Raw genomic sequence first — 20,000 nt, forward strand, 5'->3', positions numbered from 1 at the left:
GAGTCAATGATTTGGAACATGCCTTACAACAAAGAAAATTTGACTCAAGCAGTGGGGAAATCGCGCCTGGCCCGGCGAAGAGCTGTGTCCGCGGGACTCTCGAAGCCTTGGAGTTTTTGCAGATCTTACTGATGGGGAGGAAGGAGCCGCTGGAGATTTCCCGCTGTCATGCTTGGTGGCCCGGCTTCCCAGCATTCTTTGGGCGTGTGGCTGGGCCGGTTTGCGCGTGGCATCAATATGGCATGCGTGCAGGCTGGCTAAGTGTCTGGCCAGGCTGTTGCTGACGCTGCCCTGGCTGAAATGGTCCTTCAGCATTCAGCACCGCTTCTCTTTATTCAACGACAAGAAAGAAGAAACTTAGTGGCAGGGAAAAGGCCCTGGGGGCTGGAATCTCCTGACTGTGGACTGGACAGCAGCAGCCTGATGAGTTTCCTTGCACATGCCTCTTCATGGAATTCACAGCCTCATCTGGGCTGGAGCCTTCTCCCTGCCCCAAGCAATCCCTCAGCCTCTGGGCCCATCGGTGCTATCCTGAGAGAGGCCCAAGCTGCAAAACTCAGGTCTAGATCCCTGTGCTGACTCCAAACCCTCTAATGGTCATGGGGGGCAGTCTGGGGAGTTTCAAATTCAGTCTCTTCTGGCAACATTTAAAAAAACAAAATAAAAAGTCCTCAAATCAAGCTTGCTTTTCTCCCTGCTTCTTTTCTGGGGAGGGGTGGGACATGTCTCGTTTGTCTGAAGATTTTATTGGTCATTGATCGGATACCTCCCATTCCCTTCCTATTGTAAAAGGCCTGGATCCCTAGGGAAGGGAAAATGAAAATCAATTGAAGTCTCTCGTATTTGTGGCCATGGTTATGCAGGTGTTCGTGGCACAGCAGGTGGAATAGGGCCCTAGTAGACTTCCTTGTGGTGGCCCAAGGCACAGTGTGCTGTTTGCTGGGCTGCTTTTAGCACAGCCAAGTTTCAGCATGACAATTCCAGGGGATGGCGCACCCTGATGAACTCAGGGAGGTAGAAGCATTTGTGGGCTGGGACACACGAGAGGCACCTGTAGATTTGAGGCAAGGAGACTCTCTTTCTCTGTGAGAAGAGACGATGGATGGAGCGTGACTGGCTCAGCAGAGACTTCCTTGATCAAACCTGGATGGTTCAGCTGCAGGCCCCTTTCTCAGCTGTGCTCTGGCTTCTTCACCAGTTCAGATGTGTGTGTTAGTACTAGGAGAAGTGTATACTCCACGGTGCTTTGACGACTCAGTTGTATATTCATCTGTTCCAGGCGCATGGTTTGATGATCCTGTGAGTTTATAGCTGTTTTGCAACCCAACCATCAATGTGTGCAGAGCTCCATTAATAAACTACGAGGACTTCATTTTAGTGGCTGAAATTGTATGCAGCGTATTAAGCTTCATTGCCTGAACTGTGTGCTTCATGGCAGTTGCTGAGTTTTAATATACTCTGTTGGTCCAGCTGTTTGTCTCTCTTTTTTTTTTTTTAAACCCCAAACATTGTCCACACCAGAATGACCAACAAGGATTGGATAATCGACTACTTAATGGGCAAATGGTATAATCCTTACTCAGCCTAAACACCCATTGTAGTTTGCCTGAGGAAGGACCTCAGGATTTTGCCCTCAGTGAGTAATATGTGCACCCCAAATAGTGGAAACTGCAGCTTAACTTGCAACATACGCAGCTTCACACAGATGAGTGTGTAACTCCACTAAGCAGGAGTTAATGGGCTTCCAGCCCTTGTTTCCCTTGTTCTATGGCAATGGTAAAACCAAGAGAGTGAAGAAGCCAAATTAAAATTCATGTTGCAATGCCTGTCAATATAAAACCAACTCCCTTTGTGCAGAAAGGAAAAAATATGCATCAAATCCCAAGAGAGAGGCAGAGAGCCGTGCTTTTCAGGTGCAGTATGCTTCGGAAACCTTGTCCGCTCCAAATTCCAGGCAAGGATGTGGGTTGCTTGATTATGAAAGCACCTTTGTCAAAGTGGGGACTAGCAAAGAGTGCAGGTCAGTAAGTGAAATATGTCGCTTAATCAGCGAGTTATGGAAACAAGCACAAATCAGGTGCATGATGCAGCCCCCGCGCGTGGCGAAGAATGCAGCTTAGGGATAGCATATGAAAATTCAGCTACTGAAATACATTGCTCAGACTGATAACCATGCAAATACTCCACTGCTATGTTGTTCAGACAGCAAAACACGCCGCTTGGATGATAAAGCATGGAACTCGGCTAATGGGACTTGCTCCTTGCTGCAGAAATATCTTGCTTTCTCCAGGGTGAGTCCAAGCAAAGGCGAGGCTAACAGCCTCCAGTGACCAGCCTGTGATTTTAAATGGTTTATTTCTAAGCGGCTAGAAACAGACTTGGTTGGAATCAGGATGGACGGACTTGCCTGGAGAAAGGGTAATGGCTCAGCAGACCAGAATTGGGAGGGTACGTGTTACAAATATTTAGTGCTTCTCTAGCGCCTTTCACAGGATCTCAAGCACTTTAGATCTATGAATTAAGTCTTGCAATGCTCCTGTGAAAGAGGTAGTTATTTTTGTCCGGATTTTATAGGTGAGGAAACTGAGGCAGAGAGCGGTGACATGGCTCCCCCCCAAGGTATCATGGTAGATTCATGGCAGAACTAGGACTTGAAGCAAGATGTCTTGACTGTCAGTCCACGCCTTCGCCACAGGACCATCCTTCCCTCTTTTCCCACTAGGGAACGTAACATTCACCAAACTGAAACTGGCATTCCTGTTCAGATGGGCTGTGATGGGAGGTGCTGTTCCCTGGTGTTGTGGTGTCACTCCACTGTGTTTCAGGGTGGGTTGCTATAGCACCCAGTTCCGCTCCATGCATTTAGACCCTCATGCCAAAGGCAAGGGAGAGGGACCACCTTCAGAGATGGCCCTTTTCCAGGCTAGTTAAATGCTGGTTTCCTGTTTCTGAGTTCTGTGTGTGTGTGTGTGTTTTTTTTTTTTTTTTTTTTTTTTTAAAGAACCTGACAACTCAGCCTCACCCAAAGCATCTCTGCCATCTGGAAAACCTTGCAGTACGGACTGACCGAAACCACAGAACCTGTTCTCATGTTGGGACTGGTCACTACGGGTTAATGATGGACCTGAATGATAACATCTCTCCAAGCGGTGCGTCGGGCGCAGGGAGGAATTAGTGGCTGTCCCCGGGGTTGCTGTCTGGGGGCGCTGTCACAGAGGCACCCAGACAGCTTGGCCTGGAAATTGAGGACACGCAGAAAGTCTCCCAACAGTGCCAGGTATCCCTGGAGCTCTAGCGAAGCTCCACCATACTGACTACTCCAGAAAAGCCAAGTTGACACATTTTCCCCATTCAATCCCAGATTCCTAACAATACATTTCTGGAAGCAGGGTCTTGAAACCTTTGAAGTGCTGCCAAATTAGTTCAGAGAAACAGAAGACTCTCTACAGCTCTCTTCCTTCCCTCCCCATCTTTCTTTTTTCTTCTCTGCTTTTCTGGAAGGTTTGGGCCCAGTTATTTGACGCACAGAAGAGCATTCCCAGCAGCTGGGGTGTATTATGCTGCTGGACGCAATAATTGGACAACGCATAAGACTGACTAATTATTTCTGAAAGAAATGAATTTGATTCAGTTTGGCAACATGGGTGAAATCTGAAACCCAACGGCTTTCCTTTGAATTGCCCTGGGACCCAAGTATAGTACTGTAAAAATTCCAGCAGGGAGGGTCAAGGATTACAGGGCTCATATTTCCATCCTAGCAGTGCAATAAATGTCCTGGGTGCAATCTTCTCACAACCTAGATCCCCTCCAGGAGGCATGTTCGCTCCATTCCTTTGGGAAAAGAAAAGGGGAAATGAAATGAAGAAAGTGTGTTTATCACAAGCTTTTGAGGGGGTTATTTAAAAAATGCTGGGAAAAAGCTCAGAAATAAATACCAAGTCGATGAACTCATCGAAGGACAGTTAACATGTGTCCCAAACAATTTCGCTCATTGCATGGGACAACGAAAAAGTATGTCGTTCATTGTAATGTTATGGTCTTGTTTGGGAAAAAGTGTAGCGTTCTTAGGAACCTGCAATCACCCATTGTTAAAGCCCAAAGCAACCCGGGCAACGTCTTAGCCTTGCGCTATCATTGTCTCTTCTATTAGAGCTGAAACTTTGCTCAGGTTGTGCCTAGTATGTAAACACCCCAGGGTTTATTACTATTCTGGCTTTTCTATTCAGGGCTCTGTGACCTGAGCCTGAAGGCCTCTATGTGCCTCCATGACACAGCAGCCTGTTCAAAGCTAATAGGCGATCTGCCCAGATAAACTCCAGAACAGGAGTGAGGACACGCCAATTTCTAACAAATCCAGGGCTGCTTTCGTTGAGTCTGCAAAACGTGCAAGCACGTCAGTTTCACGTGCATGCGTGTGGGGCAGAACCACGTGGATTTTTAGCCCACTGATCCCAGCAATGAATACGGGAAACACCCAGCTTGGATGAGCTTAGCTGAGAAGGATGCCACAGATGGGCTGTGGGGAAAATACCCTTGGTCCGTATAAAAAGAGAGCATCACATGGGCCCTAATCTAGGCCAGTTTTGCCAGTGGGGAGAGAAATGCATCCTCCTTAGTGCAGGGCGCTTTCTGGCTCAAGCTTTTGGGAAATGGCCTCTTGGAGACAAGGAGTTCAGTGCCTGTTAAACTGTGTCCTACAAGAGTGACTTTTCCGGCAATGCTTCCATAAGAAATCCAGACACCCCTCCCCTTCATGAGTTTAACGGCGCACCCCTGGCCCTGCCTTGGGTTAAGACCAGGTAGGTCACTTTTTAACTCTTTATTTCTCCTTTGTGCCCCTTGCAAATCACTGGTTCTGAATGCAAGGCTGGCTCTGGAGAGCGATTCCCCTTCCCCCATGTTCTGTTCGGCTCTGTCTCCATTGGGAGCAGCCAGACCAGCGCTGGGTGGCCCGCAGGACATCATCGAGCTAACTGGGGATGCACTTTGCTGAACTCTGTCAGTGGCTCGATGCTAAACTTTTCTGCAAGTGATTGGCCAGTCCAACAGCCATGGGGAAACCAAAAGCAAGGGAAACGGACTGATGGAAGCAGCCCCAGGGTTAGCAGGTCAAAGGCTGACCTTTTGTTTCTGCAATTTTGGATCAAATCCAGCCTCAGTTCTCAAGCCAGATGTCTGACCTCCGTTCGGTCTCTGTTAAGCTGTGGTTTAATTAGCAAGGGACCAGCTCCTGAGAGGGGCTTCGCGGGGGCCGAATCCTGAAGGGCCTCCTGTTGGCAAACTTCTGTTGATTTCAGCAAGAGCTTGAGGGTGCACTTGGGCCTTTCCGGAGGCCTTGCAGAGGGCCCCAGAGGAGGCCAGAGCCACCCCTAGGGAGTGGGGAGCAGAGCAGCTGCTCGCAGAGCCAATGGCTGGTGCGGGAGGATGGTGGGAAGCATCTGGGAGAGGAGTGGGGTGTGTGTGGAAGGAGTCCCCTGGAGGGAGGAAGAGTGGAGGGGATGTAAAGAATCTGCTGCTCCCAGGTAACGCTATAGAAGTATGGATGCCTGGAGGTGGCTGAGGCTCTGAGCAGGCTGGCCAGGCCCAGATTTTGCCCAGTTGAGGGCTGCACTGGCAGCTTGCTGGGCAGCCCCAGGGATGGAGTGAACGTGCATCACAAGGAGCAGGTGGCAGCCGTCCTGCCCTGGATTGCAGAGTGTTGGCCTGCAGAGGTGACCGGTCCCAGAGGCGCTTCTACTGTGCGGAGCCACGTGTGCTTCGGGGGCTGGGGAGATAGACAGTAATGCTGCACCTGGTTTTTAAATCCATTGCTTCGCATGCAGGGGAACCAAGAGGGTGGATAAGAGGGCAGAGGGGGGGCATGTCCCCAGCATGCTGCCCTCCTTTCTCCGACCCCAGGTGCCCTGGCAGACATGGGCTCCGCTCCTCTAGGCCAGGCCTGGGAGGAGCGGAGGTAGGATGGGGGCTAGAGCATGTGTGGGTTACAATAGCTCTCCTGCATGCTGGAGGTGACCTGCCCTCAGCACTATCTTGGGGGAGGGGGTTCCCCTCTGTATGGGGAGCCCTGTCCTGATAGTGAGGGCTCAGAAATGTCCAGCTGCAAGGGACCACATGGTGGGCACGTTCCTGGCCGCCGAGCTGTCCTGGCAGCTAGGGGACCCATGGGCAGCTCTCCTGATGCACTTGGCTTTCTTAGGAGTAGGTCAGAAAATCCATAGCCTTCCGCTGCTTGTATCCTGGCCAATTAGCCCACGTGGACAAGGTGAAGAGCAGCTGTGAGGGATGGCCAGGAGTGCCAAGCCAAGGTTTTATTCCCCCCCCCCCCCCCCCCCCCTGCTTTCCATCCTAGGAAGTAATAAAGCCTTTGTTAGACCCCCCTAGCCCCCATCGTCACCCCTGGAGGCTCCTAGAGCAGTTCAATAGTGGGGCTGTGAAAGGGCGTTTGATTCCTGTTCTATCGTGGTGGTTAATGAAGGGGCACTACGGGCGAGAGAGATTTGCTGGAAGGAATGAAAGACAAAACTCTCCCCAGATTGCTTTTGTCTGGGGCTGCAGCTTTGATGGGGCTCGGGCTTCGCCTTTGCCAGATCTCCAGTAAAGAACAAGCTCCCTGCCTCTGCCTGCCCCCCACCCACCCCCCCTTTGCAGATGTGGGAGTGAAAGCTCAGGGCTTCCCAAGCTTGGAGGGAGCTGCCAGCAGGCGGGGGAGACACTGAGGGTCTCCCTGCCCCCTCTTCTCTCCCTCCCTTGCCTTGTCCCCACATGAAACCAGCCTTAATGAAAACAAGCTGCTCCGCAGCGATCCTAGCCAGTGAGCTCAAGGCTGCAGAGGAGGAGGGCTCCAGGCTGGGCTCAGATAGACACCGTCCCAAGGAGCCAGAAGAAACTGGGCAAGGAGTGCAGGACAAGCAAACTTTCCCCCTTTGCTTTTACATTCTTTCAAGCCCTGCAGACAGACCCCCCCGGCAGGAGGGTGCTGGGAGACGTTAGCCTCTGTCTAACCTGCAGCTGGTGAGTACATGCAACTCCCCCATCTTTCAGACCCTTCCCTTTGCTTTACAATATTTAATCTACAAACACAATTGCATCGGATCCCCCCTCCCCAGCAACCGTCTCCTTTCCTTTTTCAAACTCCTCACTGCAGCTTTCGCTGCAGCACGGTCCTGGACTGGTTTGAGTGTTTGTTTCTTTGCCATAGAGATGTGTGTATATTTTCCCCAGTGTGTTGATGTTAGGAGTTCATGCTCATTTGTGAACCAAGCTGACTGTGCTCAGCTAGACAGGCCGGCTGGCGGAGGTCTGTTTGGAATACGTGGTGCAAAGATTTCACCTTGGAGTTGCCTGCAGAAGACCAGTGAGAGACAAAGGGAGCCAGATGCTTAGCTCTGGACCCTTGCAAGAAGTTCTCAAGCGCCACTGAAGCGAGCAGACTGAGCTTGCCTGGGCAAAGCAGGGTGCGCGTGGGAGAGGCCTGATATGCATTTGCATCAAGGGAGCAGAACTCAGTGGGCTGGGGGTTGCCAAGCAGAGGAAAACTGCGTTCGATTTGCTTCCTTTGCTTTACAATTAAAAATCCCTGCTGTGGATCGAAGCAGGCGTTTGGGGGGAGAGGAATGTGCTGGGGGCTTCGGGGGAAATTTTGGGGGGGGGCACATTACAGTACTGGGGAGGAGTTTGGAAGTGGAGATGATGGGACTCGGGGCTATATAGGGTGTGACTGGACAGGAGTTTGGGGGCAGCGTGCTGGGGATTTGCACAGGAGGGCTAGGGGAGGGAATGCACTCTGGCGCTTGGCTGGGCAATGTGGTTGAGAAATGGGCTGCCCAGGCAGTGGGCGCTCAGCGGGCCATGTCTCCGTTCTTTCTTGTGGTCAAAGGAACATGGCCCAAGCAGCATGTGCTGAGGGGTGCGACGGCTGGGAAGGACGACCCCCTAACAGGGAGCAGTTTGGGTGCAGGCAGGTTTTTGGGGGGCAGGGGAAGAGAGTAAAAATTTGCAGCTTCCCCCTGTTCTCTTTTTGCCCAAGCTGCACGTTGCGAACCATTGAAGAGAGTCGGATGCCATTTTAAAGGCGGGAGAAGAGACGTGGGGCTCGGCCTTCTCTTTGCATTAAGCGTCAGTGGCTGAAACCTGCCGCTGCTCCCTTCATAGCTCAGGGCTACTAGATGGCTTCTTAATTTTGTTGCAGCCAGGATGTCCAGTAAACTCACGGTCTGCCGCTGCGCAGCCTTCTCGCTGCTATACCAATGCCCCTTTGGAGGGGAGGCCAGCACTGAACTAAATAACACTGGGGGAGGAAAACTTCACTCCAAACGGAGCTGACAATGGAATCGAAGTGGTATTGAAGCCATTCAGGGCTACTGGTCGGCTGCAGCAAAACTGGCTGTGAGACGAATGTGGCGCCCATGCTGCGCAGACTCCTGGTGAAGTCAGAGGGGTTTTGCCTGAATACCGACTGCAGGATGTTGGCCTGTGGGTCGTGGAGTATAATATCCCTTATCTTTGCGGAAGTGGGGCAAGCCATAAAGTTTAGCTCCGGGTGTGAAGCTCCCTCTGAATTTATGGTTTCATCATGTTGATCTGGGCCCACGTCGAGTTCCTTAATTCCGCTTTGCTCAGTGCTTTATAAAGCTGTGTGAACGAAGGCTAAGTGGGAATAATTATTAGAAACTCCTTGTTTTTCCTGTTGGTCCAGGCTTGTGGTTTTTTTGCTATGTAGTTGAGGGGCGCAGTGCAGCGCCTGGGACCAGGAGAAGGGGCTGGGGGATGAGGCGACCACATGGGAGTCACAAAACCAACAAGTGTTCACAAAATAAACAAATTTGATTTAAAAAAAAAAAATAAAAAGGCCAGTAATAGCAGGTAAGAAGGACCCTAGCGCCCCTTAGAGCAGCTGGTTGCCATGACTCTGCTTTCAAAACAAAACCCCGGCTCCCTGGCTGGCTTTGGAGAAGTTGGGATCTGGATTTCGGGTGACCAGATGTCCCAATTTTTGGGTCTTTTACTTATCTAGGCTCCTATTACCCCCCACCCCATCCTGATTTTTCACATTTGCTCTCTGGTCACCCGATCTGGATTCGAAGTTTGCAGCTTGAGCTGGTCTCCAGCACGCACCTGGGTGACCACAGCAGCACGTGCTCCTTTCCTCCTTGCTAGCTGCAAAGCCTCTTTGCAAAGATGGGAGAGGAGAGACGCTGGTCCTTTTTTCTGTGTTTGAAGGGGAACCGGATTTCGGGGAGAGGGGAGAGTTACTGTGGGTTTTTTTTTTAAAGAGAAGCGTCTGTTGTTTTCTTTTGTTTAAAATCAGCTTTTAAAAAAAAAAAAACGAAGGCTGTAGGGTGGGGTGGGGGGTATTGAAACTGGGGACGGGCACCCTGGGAATGGAGTGCAGCTGGGTCCTGGGGGCTCCCTGCAGGCTGACTGCTGGGGCAAGGAAGGCAGGAAATCTGCTGCTGCCCATCTACGGAACGTGGACATGCTCCAGGGTGGCCAGGCGACTGCTCTTTGTAGCCCATCGCACGCAGAGAAGAAAAAACAGAACCGCTAATGGCAAAACTAACCCAGAGCAAGGCTGTGGGTTCTTTAGCTACTTCTCTGGCACCTCAAGATCTTTATTCTCATAACACCCCTGTGAGAGAGGACACTAGCTTCATTTTACAGATGGGGAAACTGAGGCAGGGAGTGCCCTAAGATGGCACAAGAGAGCTGGGAAATGAACCCTCATCTCCTGAGCTCAGGCCAGCAGCCTAACCCCAGGGCCATCCCTCCTCTGAGCTCTTTTACTGAGCCGGCTAGTGATCAATGCAGGTGAGTTCAGCCATGTGATCGCTTCTCCTTTAGGAGCGGGTCAGTGGCGAGACCTGGGTGAGGTGTTGGCTGAGGGCTGACTCAGCCGTGAGGATGCTAGTTTGCACCCTGCCTGTCCACATGAGAGCTCTGCAGATCTGGGTGGTGGGGGGAGTGACAACACAGCAGAGCGGAGGTGTGGGTTGGAGTGTCTGCTTGCATAGCTCTGTCTAGATTACACTGATCCCAGGTTAAATCCATCCCCGCAAAGAGAATGGGGGAGGATAACACAGGAGCAGTAACAATGGAGGGGAAACCCCAGCTGAGTTGGTCTAGATACTCCTAGGGTGTGAGGAACTGTATGTGTCCGTCCTTGGGCCAATACAGGTGAGCATTTAGCTATCTGGGATCTGGATGGTCTCAGAATTCCCTCCTGACTAGGAGAGAGGTGAGATCGGGGCAGAGTGTGCTCCCCGTCTGGGAGAAATACCCCTTCCCTGTGTGGTTTGCCTGAGGGAAGCTGCAGGTGTCCATTCTGGTCTATCCGTGTCACTGATCATCCCTCGGTGGCTTGCGGCCCATGCTGGTTGGAGAGCAAGAAGCTGCTCACCGCAGCCGGGGTGTCTTTCCTGTCGAGGGTTAAAGCTGGTTGCCTGAGGGGCGTGGGGGCATTACACTGGTCCTGCCATCCCAGATCCTCCCATATGAACTGGCAGGGTGCAGTGACCCCCATGCAATTCGGGAGTGGGCAAAAGGGGAAATGCTGTTGGTTGCGATGACCTGCAGCAGAGTCAGGCCTTGGCAGAACAACATGGAGATCTGAGGTCACACCCCACACACCTCGAGAGCTGTTCCTGCCTCCTGCAGGGTAATGCACATGTAACCCCGCTCACTAAGCACCACTGCACATCACCTAGCGAGCCCAAATATCTGTCTCAGTGATTGCAGGGAAATCCGGGTTTGCTGGCAGGGCAGGAAACCCCCCAGGCTAACCTCGCCTCTAGCATGAAGGGGCTAAGCTCTCAACAGCGGCAGGTGACTGGGAGAACGGAATGGTGCTCCCAGAACAGCTCCCGCACTATTAGCCAGGGATCGGTGTGGTGCAGACAAGGTTCCAGCAGCTTGTGGTGGTGGTTTTTGCCTCCTGCACTGATTTACCAACGAAAAGGCCGTTTGTACTCGTCACTCTGGTCATGGAACCGAGACTCACAACTCACTTCACACAGGCTGGTCCAAGGGCCGGCAGATGCGGCGGCATTTGGTTACTATCTGTGCCCTGTTACCAATACCCTACGCCATCCCGTCCCTGTTGCACCACTTCTACTGATGTAATGCAGAGATCCTACAGGGCAGCAAGTCAGCAACGAAGCTGGGAAACGGTCTTTGTTATCGCTCTAATATACCCCCCGTGTAGGCTGACCAGATAGCAAGTGTGAAAAATCGGGACAGGAGGTGGGGGTAATAGGTGCCTATGTGAGAAAAAGACCCCAAAATCGGGACTGTCCCTATAAAATCGGGACATCCGGTCACCCTACCCCCGTGCCCACAGGGAAACATAACTTGAGCTCAGTGGTTTGAGCATTGGCCTGCTAAACTCAGGGTTGTGAGTTCAATCCTTGAGGGGGCCACTTAGGGATCTGGGGCAAAAATCTGTCTGGGGCTTGGTCCTGCTTTGAGCAGGGGGTTGGACTAGATGACCTCCTGAGGTCCCTTCCAACCCTGATATTCTATGATTAAAGAACTGCCCAAGGTCGTGTGTAATGTCCTTCTCTGCTGGGCACAGCCTCATTTCCTCTAGACAAATGGAAAAACGTAAGTGCATCTTGCATCTTATTTTACATCATTCCTGATGAAGAGTGTGGGGCACTGGCAGCCTTTGTTTGCTGAACATGCCAGATCTTCCTGTAATGCCTCTGGTCAAGGCACACAGGGTCAAGACAGCAAAAATCACTGTTCTGAGGCACCTGGCAAACATTACCCTCTTGTCCTCCACTGGATCAATAGATGTAATATATGTAAGTGGTCCTGCTGGCGGTTTGTTTCTCCGGGGCTGTCTGAAATGCTGTTTGTAGCGAGGACCGAGGCATTATAGGGGTGTCTGGGGCCATTCTCCCTGCCCAGTAGGTGCTAATCTGGAGTGTTGGTCATTGGGAAGATCTTGCTCATGGAGCTGGTAGCTGGGAGCCTGCAAACATCTCTCTGTCCCTCTTAGGTACCAATCTGGGTTGTGCTGACCACAGTGCTCTGGAGGTCTGGGTAATCCTAAATACATGAGAATCTCTCCTTCTAGCCCTGCAACGCCTGCTAACTTAGGAGAGGGATTGCGTGTGGGGAGGGGAAACCTTTGTGTAAATTGTCCCTGTCCTTTAATGTGGATCAACTCAAAGAATGGGTGACGCTTCCACTGGGTTTTTATTAAAGCAAACCAGCTCTCCCAGGAGCTGTGTGAGTGACCTTGCAAGGAGCTGCAGGCAGAATTGCTTCCACTAATTCCATCCCAGGTTTGAAGCCTGGCATGCTAAATCACCCCCCAGATTTCAGTAACCATCTAATAGGAAATCACAAGATTTGCAGTGCAGAAAACTTCGCCTTGGCTGGGGCAGCAGCGCTACCCCAAAGCAACCCATTTGAAAAGGGCCATCTGGACAGATTTTAGACTGGGAGGAGATGCCTGAAGTCCCATTTCTGCCCCTGATAGAACTGAGAGTTTCTTCTCCTCTCTTCTCGGGGCCTGGAGTTTTGGCAGAGGAGGGAGCTGTCTGTGATCTCTCTTCCAACAGTGAATTATCTGGAGCTGACCGTGCTCATATGTGCAGCTCACATCTTCCAGCACCCACGTTACACTCCACTTAAAATTACTGCTGTGGTTTTGTCCTCCGTTTCTTTTGTTGCTCCTCTCACGCTTTCCAAACTCACAGAAAGCCACACTTCAAACCCAGCACTATTCCGGACTGGGCTCTGCTCTCCATTGGCATGAAAGAGGTCGCTCAGACAGCAATTCAGCAAACGCTTCCAGAAATGTGAGCTTAGCCCCAAAAGCTCCTGACTCAGTTTCTCCCATACAGCTGAAATGTGTTTTTCACACCCATTTGTGTCAAGTGTAATAAATGATAGAATATGTGAAGTGAGCTGGTTAGCGCCTAGTGGCCCCATTCAGGAAAACATCCCTAGTCAGTGCAGCACAACTGAATTCAATGGGACTTAAGTGCATGTTAAAGTTAAGCAGGTGTTTAAGTGCTCTCCTGAATAGGATGAACCTTAGCACGTGGGTAAGTGCTGTCCTGACTCGTGGCCTTGCAAACTTGAATGAGCTCCAGCTGGCGCGGTCTCTCTAGCCAAGGGATGAGGGGCAGGGTAGCAGAAACTTGCAGTGGATGTTCCCCGAGTGGTACCGTCTTGGGACTAGTCACAGCAGTCATGTCCGAGGGGAGTTCAATCATTGTCTGAATCTGTTTCTAACCAGGCCTGAGGCTGCTGATCGTTGCACCATTGTTCCAGCTACACACGTGGCTCTAACAATTAGTAAACAAAGCGTGGGCTGGATCACGTTTGCTCTTCTGTAGTTCAGTCTGTTCAAAGTTTCCATTGTCAACCTCAGGTTTCAGGAATTTATTAATCAGCCAAACTAATGTTGCTTGCGCCAGGATCTTGGCGCGCAGCACGCCCACCCCAGCAGTGCATTTATAAATAACACGAAGGGGAAAAAATCATTTCATCTGTTTTTCATCTGTTTTTCAAGTACGTCAGCGTAAAACAGATGGAATGTTGCACTTTACGATGCTTCTTTGCAATCACAAAAATGAAATCAAAGTTCGGGCTGGTTTTTCTTTAGGAAATCAAACTTGGCAAGTAACTCGGGACCTAAAATAATCAACGTGCTTTCCTTATTTTGGAAAGAAATGGCAAAAGCAATACCATTAAACTTTTAAAAGGGGCTGCCCGGTAGCTACTGTGTCTGCTTTGAATATGATAATGTATGCCGCCTCCTTTTAATAGTCTTGCCAGCAAATTTGTTTCAGTAAATGCAATTTTGTCTCAGACATTAATTTAAAAAAAACACACCCTAATTTTCACTCCATTTGGGTTTATTGAATAAATAACATTTTTTTAAAAGTGTCTTTAATGGCTAGATCAGACACGTTTCTATGGAGATGGATCTGATCTTATTGGTTCAGTATCCCTATAACCCAGTGGGTCTCAAACTTTTGTACTGGTGACCCCTTTCACATAGCTAGCCTCTGAGTGCGACTCCCCCTTATAAATTAAAAACATGTTTTTATATATTTAACACCATTATAAATGCTGGAGGCAAAACGGGATTTGGGGTGCAGGCTGACAGCTCGTGATCCCCCATGTAATAGCTCGTGATCCCTTGAGGGATCCCGACCCCCAGTTTGAGAACCCCTGCTATAACTAATGCGATAGGTGAACAGATTGCAAAATTCTTGTATTGGTGATATGCAAATATTCAGGAATTCCTTTGTGAAATTCCCTCCCTATTTTTGCTACCTGTTGACTGTCTGATTTCAGGTGAGCTTCTCACAGAGTAAGGTGCTAGTCAGTGACAAGCAGGAGCAGCAGAATCTGATGCTGTCAGTGAAACACGCTTGAGCACAATGCCCCCTTTGCAGATTTTAAATGAGCTCTGGGCTCTGTGCCAGGCCAAAGCGAACAGCTCTCCAGCAGTGCACTGCAAATATTCAAAATGTGCAGCTTACTCCATGTTGGGTAACTGCGGACGTCACATGGTGGTCGTGTTCCCTGATTGAAAGGTTTCTGAGCCAGCCAGCCAGGGCTGTGTGAACGCTGGAGTTTATTATTAATACATTATTAGTCATTGGCATTTGCTTGTGGCCCCTGATTCGATGATTGATGTGACCAGCCAACGCTGTGCAAGCTGCATGGTGGGACTCTTGGATGTTGTTATTGAAAATTGTCCCAAGAAAGAGTGTCCTATGGCAGGGTGGGGTGTGTGTGTGTGTGTGTGTGTGTGTGTGTGTTGTGGGAGAGGAGAGGGGAATCCCTAAGGGGTTGCAGACGTGGCAATAAAAAGGGTGTTTTATATTGAGCTGGGTCGCTGTAGGGGGCACTGCTGCTCCCAGATTAAGATACTCCTCCACTTTTTCCGGACCACTTTAAGACCTCGAGGGTGGATGATAAATCCAGTCCTTCAGCGCCATCCACTGGTGTTATGACCAGCCACGTGTTCTGCCCAATTATATGGCAAGAGCAACCAGTCAAGCATACTTTTGCCTAGCAGCCTGGAGGTCAAGACACCGCTTTTCAAGGCCTGCCAGCAAGGGAAGGCATGGTCTGCTGCCCTGGGATTAGTTAAAGGGGTCCCTGACTAAACCCACGGATGGGCAGGTGTGCATTGGGGCCCCTCCCACCCAGACACACATGGCGCAGTGTGGCAGGCTCCCAACCTAGCCAGTGCCTGGCCACAGACAGCTCTCCCAGGGTTCCATCCTTTCAGAGCCCAGGGACCCCCCAGAGTCCCTCGAGCTGCAAACGCACCACACATGCTACTATTTAAAGAGCCTGGCCTCCTGGCTTCCCCCTCTGGCTTCTGCTTGGTAAAGGAGTTTACAGCGCATGGCTGGGAAGAGCTATAATCGACGGGGGAGCGCAGCATATGCTTCTTCCCCATAAAAATAAGCAAGCGGGAATTATTTGTCAGTTTCCTGGGCTGTGCTTGTGTGTTATCTTTTGCAAATGCACTTTCTGTTGTGAGACACGCCCAGGCCCCAGGGCGCTTAAAGTAATTTATTGCCAGGTCTGGTTTCCACCAGAAATATCTTTATAGCTGCTAGAATGCACCGAGCTTCCCAGGGTCTAGTGAGAGCTGCATAGCATCAGCCTCCCAGCCATTCCCCTCGTTAACGGTGGGTTTGAGAAATAGCCCGGCAGGTCACTGCAAGTTCCAGGGGGTCGTAACCTCCAGAACAGGGGCCTCGTCAAGGAAGCAGGATACAACATGCTTGGAGGTCTTGCGTCAAACCACTGCTTAAACTGTGCAACCTGTTTACTGGTGGGCTGGGAGGCTTCCTCCTAGCAGAAGGCCACATGGTTGGAAAACGCCAGGCACACGGGTCTGAGTTAACGATGCTGTGGTGGTCTCCATTGCGAGATTCCTTGGGCTTGGTGGTGGTGTTGCATCTTCTGACGGTCACGCATTTCCGCTGGCTGAATGTCGTTGCTAGTCAATGGGTGGCAGTAACATGGGCTGGGGAAGTTCCAGACAGCTTGGTCAATGGGCTGAAGGGTTGAAGCCCAGCCCCGCTTTCTTGGAGGCGCAAATCGGAGCGGCGCTCCTGAAAATTGGCCCCAGTCGTCGTCCATATGAAAAAAGGAGGCAAAACGGAGTAGAGGATTTGGAGCTTGTTGGGTAAGAGATTTTGGATGGATCTGAACTCGGCTCTGGCAAGGGGCAGGAGTCCCATTGCCACGACTCTGCTGTGGCGTCTGTCGTACGCAGTATTTGCTCTTTATCGTTGGCGGTTTCCTATGGGCAGTACATCTATGCAACATGAACAATAAAAAGCTTGTGATGTAGCTAGCGGTGTGGAGGTCATGGGCAGGGGGTGCACTGAAATATCAACAGCAGCCATGTGCGTTCTGCAAGATCATGAAAATGACACTCAGGATCAGCAGGTGCTGAGGGCTGGGGGCTGATCGCAAAGTCCAGCTAAGAAAGACAGCTCAGGAAAGTGCAGCTTCTTCCTCTGGCTTCTCTCTCTGCACCGTATCCTGAAGTTCTGGCTGATGTTTAAAGCAATCATGTCCTGAGAGCTCCGTTTCCCACCCTTTCTCTGTCGTTTATTCTAGAGGGACCTGATCGCCAGTTGACAGTGGAGCATAAATTCCTGTTTCTCTCCAAAAGCCTGAGGCTAATCCATGTGAAATTTCACTCTGGGTTTGAGTTTTTTGGGCAGGGTTTCGTTGGGTTTCTCTTCATACATTTTTAATAGAAAGTCTCTGAAATTGGGCTATGGCTGAAATTTCTCCTTGGAAGCCCTCTTATTTTACCGGTGACCACTATCTCTTAAAGACCCATGTCCCAAAATAAAACCCCACCATACTCTAGCTACATCAAACGTAGCGGAGAGATGGACCTACTGCGCCCCTCCCGCAAACTACCCACCCCCAATTAAAGCATTAAAATAAACCTAGGAAATGAATACACCTGAATGGTTGGTTGTTAAGCAGTCAGGGTTGCTACACAAGCAACGTACCTGACACAAACCACAAAATCAAGGGCATGAAAAGTGAAGCCACCTGCCAGGTCACACCCTTTGTTCGTTCCTTTACCCAGAAGCACACACCATATCACAACTCATTGTCATTGTCTATTGACCATTGTCACAACTCCCAGGCACCTCAGGCCAGATACTAACTTGTCCCTGTTTTCTTTCTGTTCGTGGCAGATTCCGGTCTGGGAAATGGCTGCTCCAGCTACGGTCTGTGTGCTCCTTATGCTCATGGCACCTCTGTGCATCACGCGATCGACACGCATCCATGCGACTGTCCTGGATGATAATAGTGGGAGTGGAGACAATCCGGGTGCCTCCATCCCCTCCTCTGCAAGTGTGAATTTGGGGGTGAATCCTACAGCCGGGACTACTGCTGTGAACTTTGTCAATGGCACCTTGACTTCGATCAACATCTTCGAGAGGATTGTGAACTTCTTTAAAGAGTACATGCTGCTAATCATTGTGGTAGGGTCCTTAGTTTTTGTGCTGCTCTTCATTGTATGTGCTGCCGTCATCGTGCGGCAGAAACACAAGGCCTCTGCCTATTACCCGTCGTCGTTTCCGAAGAAGAAGTACGTGGACCAGAGTGACCGGTCGGGAGGTGCCAAAGCTTTCAGTGAAGTTCCTGAAAAGGCTCCTGAGACACACCCGGAGGAGCCCGTGGACTCCTCCAAGCAGCTGCAAGCTGATATATTGGCTGCTGCCCAGAACTTGAAATCCCCAGCCAAGGTCTGCATGGCGAATGGCGATGGGACCAAAATAGAGGATAAGCCCCCAAAAGAAGAGGAGGAAGGGACCAAAGTGGAGGACGACAAACTAACAGCGGAGTGTGTTTCCAAAGAACAGGCCGCTCCCCAGGAGAAAGCTGAACCAGCCAAAGAGACGCCCGCTCCAAATTGCACAGCAGAAATGGAGGCCAAAGGAGAAGAACCTCCCTCCATTGAGGAAGTTCAGCCCATGGAGCAGGCCAATGAGTCCTCACCAGAAGAGCTCAAAGAATGCCCCGGGGCTGCCGATCCCGTCATGCAAACCCCTGAAGGTGAGAAGCAAGATGTGTCTGTTCCAGCGGCTCCGGGTGTCTAACGCAGGAGAGCGAGACAAACGGACCTTCGCTCCTGAACAACGCTAAAGCAATGGACAATCACCATTCATCAGCTGACCACGTTATTGATTTGGAAATTGATTCAACATGCCACGGGCTATTTTTCTATTAAGTGGGCACGATAGATACCCCTGTCGTTAAACCAGCCATGGTGCCCAGCTCTAATATCAAAACATATTCGATTTAGTACACTGTGTTTTACATTAACAGACCGTTCAGTTACTGTGTAATTGCTTAGTAGCTCTCACTTACAGTAAGTACATATGTAGTGGTTAGAGGTGGGCTTGATCAGAATCCATGACCTAGCTTTCAGGGTGAGTGACAGATCTGGAATGAAATGTTGGGGCTTAAGCCTGTCTCGAATAGTGGCCTTTAATTATATATGGTAGGACCAGTCATTTATATGGCGCAAATCTTGTGGGTCCTTACCCAGGTATCTAGGGGAAATCAATGGGAGTTTTTGCCTGAATAAAAACTGTGTGAGCATCTATGGATTTGAACTCTACTTGGTGGGAAATCTAGGGCTTTATCCATTAGGGTCAACATACAGTTCCAGAAGAATTTCCAGGCAATTCTTTGTTCTCTGTAAAATAAGCTGTTGCTGGCTTTCTTGCAAATGTTATTTTTCTAATTCATTTTTATACTATTTGATGGAGGACTTTGGCTGGAAAAGAAATTGTGTGTGTGGCGTGAGTGACTCTAGATGGGATTTTCGGACCTCGCCCTCTCGACTAGTCTGAAAAGAGGAGTGTGCTTCATGTAATGGGCAGCTGGACCATGTAACTCCATCTAGTGTGAAGAATCTTGTTTTCAAACATAACCTCAGACTTTTCGTCTGGCATCGGAAAAGCTTTACCGATATTTATGACCTTCTGTGATATTTTTTTCAAACATCCTAATCTTCAAAGGACCGTAAGAGGGAACCTGCAGCTCTTCGTAGACTTCCACAACTGATAGAGTTTTACAGTTGTTTTCTTTGGCCTCCATATTTTGTTGCAGTGTATAATAATTATTCTAGATTAAAAAGAGTAAGCTTCTTATATCCACTGATTAACTGTTCCATAAAGATGTTACTATGACTCACAGAAATATATTTTACTCAGGGTTTCCATTAAAAAAACACAACCATGACAACTTGACTAAAGATACTAGGTAATGGAGGAGGGAGAAAGAGAAATTTAATGCTCAGAAGTTAGTTTTTAAGTTTTATGCCAACATTCCACTCATTTCTTAAACAAGAAAATTCCTGTTTGCAATTTTATGTTTTTTTTTTCTTGCCTCCCTTTTCCACCATTATTAATAAAGAAATTTTCTATGCAGATTTGTTTTGTTTTGTTTCTGTGGCCTCGAAAATGAGGAGGGTGACTTGTTAGTTTGGTTATTGGATATTTGTTTTATGGGGTTGCTTAGAAGCCCCTGTCGCCCTCTCTGGAGTAGTTCACAACCATGAGTGCCTACCTCAGGGCAGAATGTCAAAAACAGGGCTGGCACCCCAAACTGGTGGCACGTTCTGTAATTAGATTTCACCAAGCCAGTAAAGTGCTCCAGGAGTTCACATAAGTCTTACCAGGGAGTCACAGACAGTCCCCTTAGACTCTCCAGTACAGCGTGCCACCCAGGTACGCTGGACTTAGCGACAAATGGTCACTTACAGCAAAAATCACTAAACATTCAGATTGCTTCCAGTCCCAGGTGCCCAGTCACTTACCCAGATCAACTGGTACCCTAGATCTTACACCAAAGACAACGCCTGTAGCCAATCCTGTAATAAAGGTTTACTAACTAGGAAAAAGAAATACGAGTTTTTTACAGGTTAAAGCTAGCAGACATATACACACAAATGAGTTATCATCTAAGGT

The 20,000-nt window shown here is 49.7% G+C and overlaps 1 protein-coding gene across 1 annotated transcript; it reads left to right on the top strand.

The window, feature by feature from the left end:
* The first annotated feature begins 6,717 nt into the window (after positions 1 to 6,717).
* TMEM119 (transmembrane protein 119) lies at positions 6,718 to 19,460 on the top strand. The gene is made up of 2 exons (XM_034791541.1): positions 6,718 to 7,011; positions 17,214 to 19,460. The coding sequence occupies exon 2, from the start codon at positions 17,229 to 17,231 to the stop codon at positions 18,120 to 18,122; it is 894 nt and encodes a 297-aa protein (XP_034647432.1). The 5' UTR covers positions 6,718 to 7,011; positions 17,214 to 17,228; the 3' UTR covers positions 18,123 to 19,460.
* The last annotated feature ends 540 nt before the right edge of the window (positions 19,461 to 20,000 follow it).

Source organism: Trachemys scripta, chromosome 15 (genome assembly GCF_013100865.1).
Source record: "Trachemys scripta elegans isolate TJP31775 chromosome 15, CAS_Tse_1.0, whole genome shotgun sequence".
In the NCBI taxonomy this organism is placed as follows: domain Eukaryota; kingdom Metazoa; phylum Chordata; order Testudines; family Emydidae; genus Trachemys; species Trachemys scripta.

Bases quoted from the DNA above. Each gene is read 5' to 3' on its own strand.
- TMEM119 (XM_034791541.1), top strand. From the start codon at position 17,229: ATGGCTGCTCCAGCTACGGTCTGTGTGCTCCTTATGCTCATGGCACCT.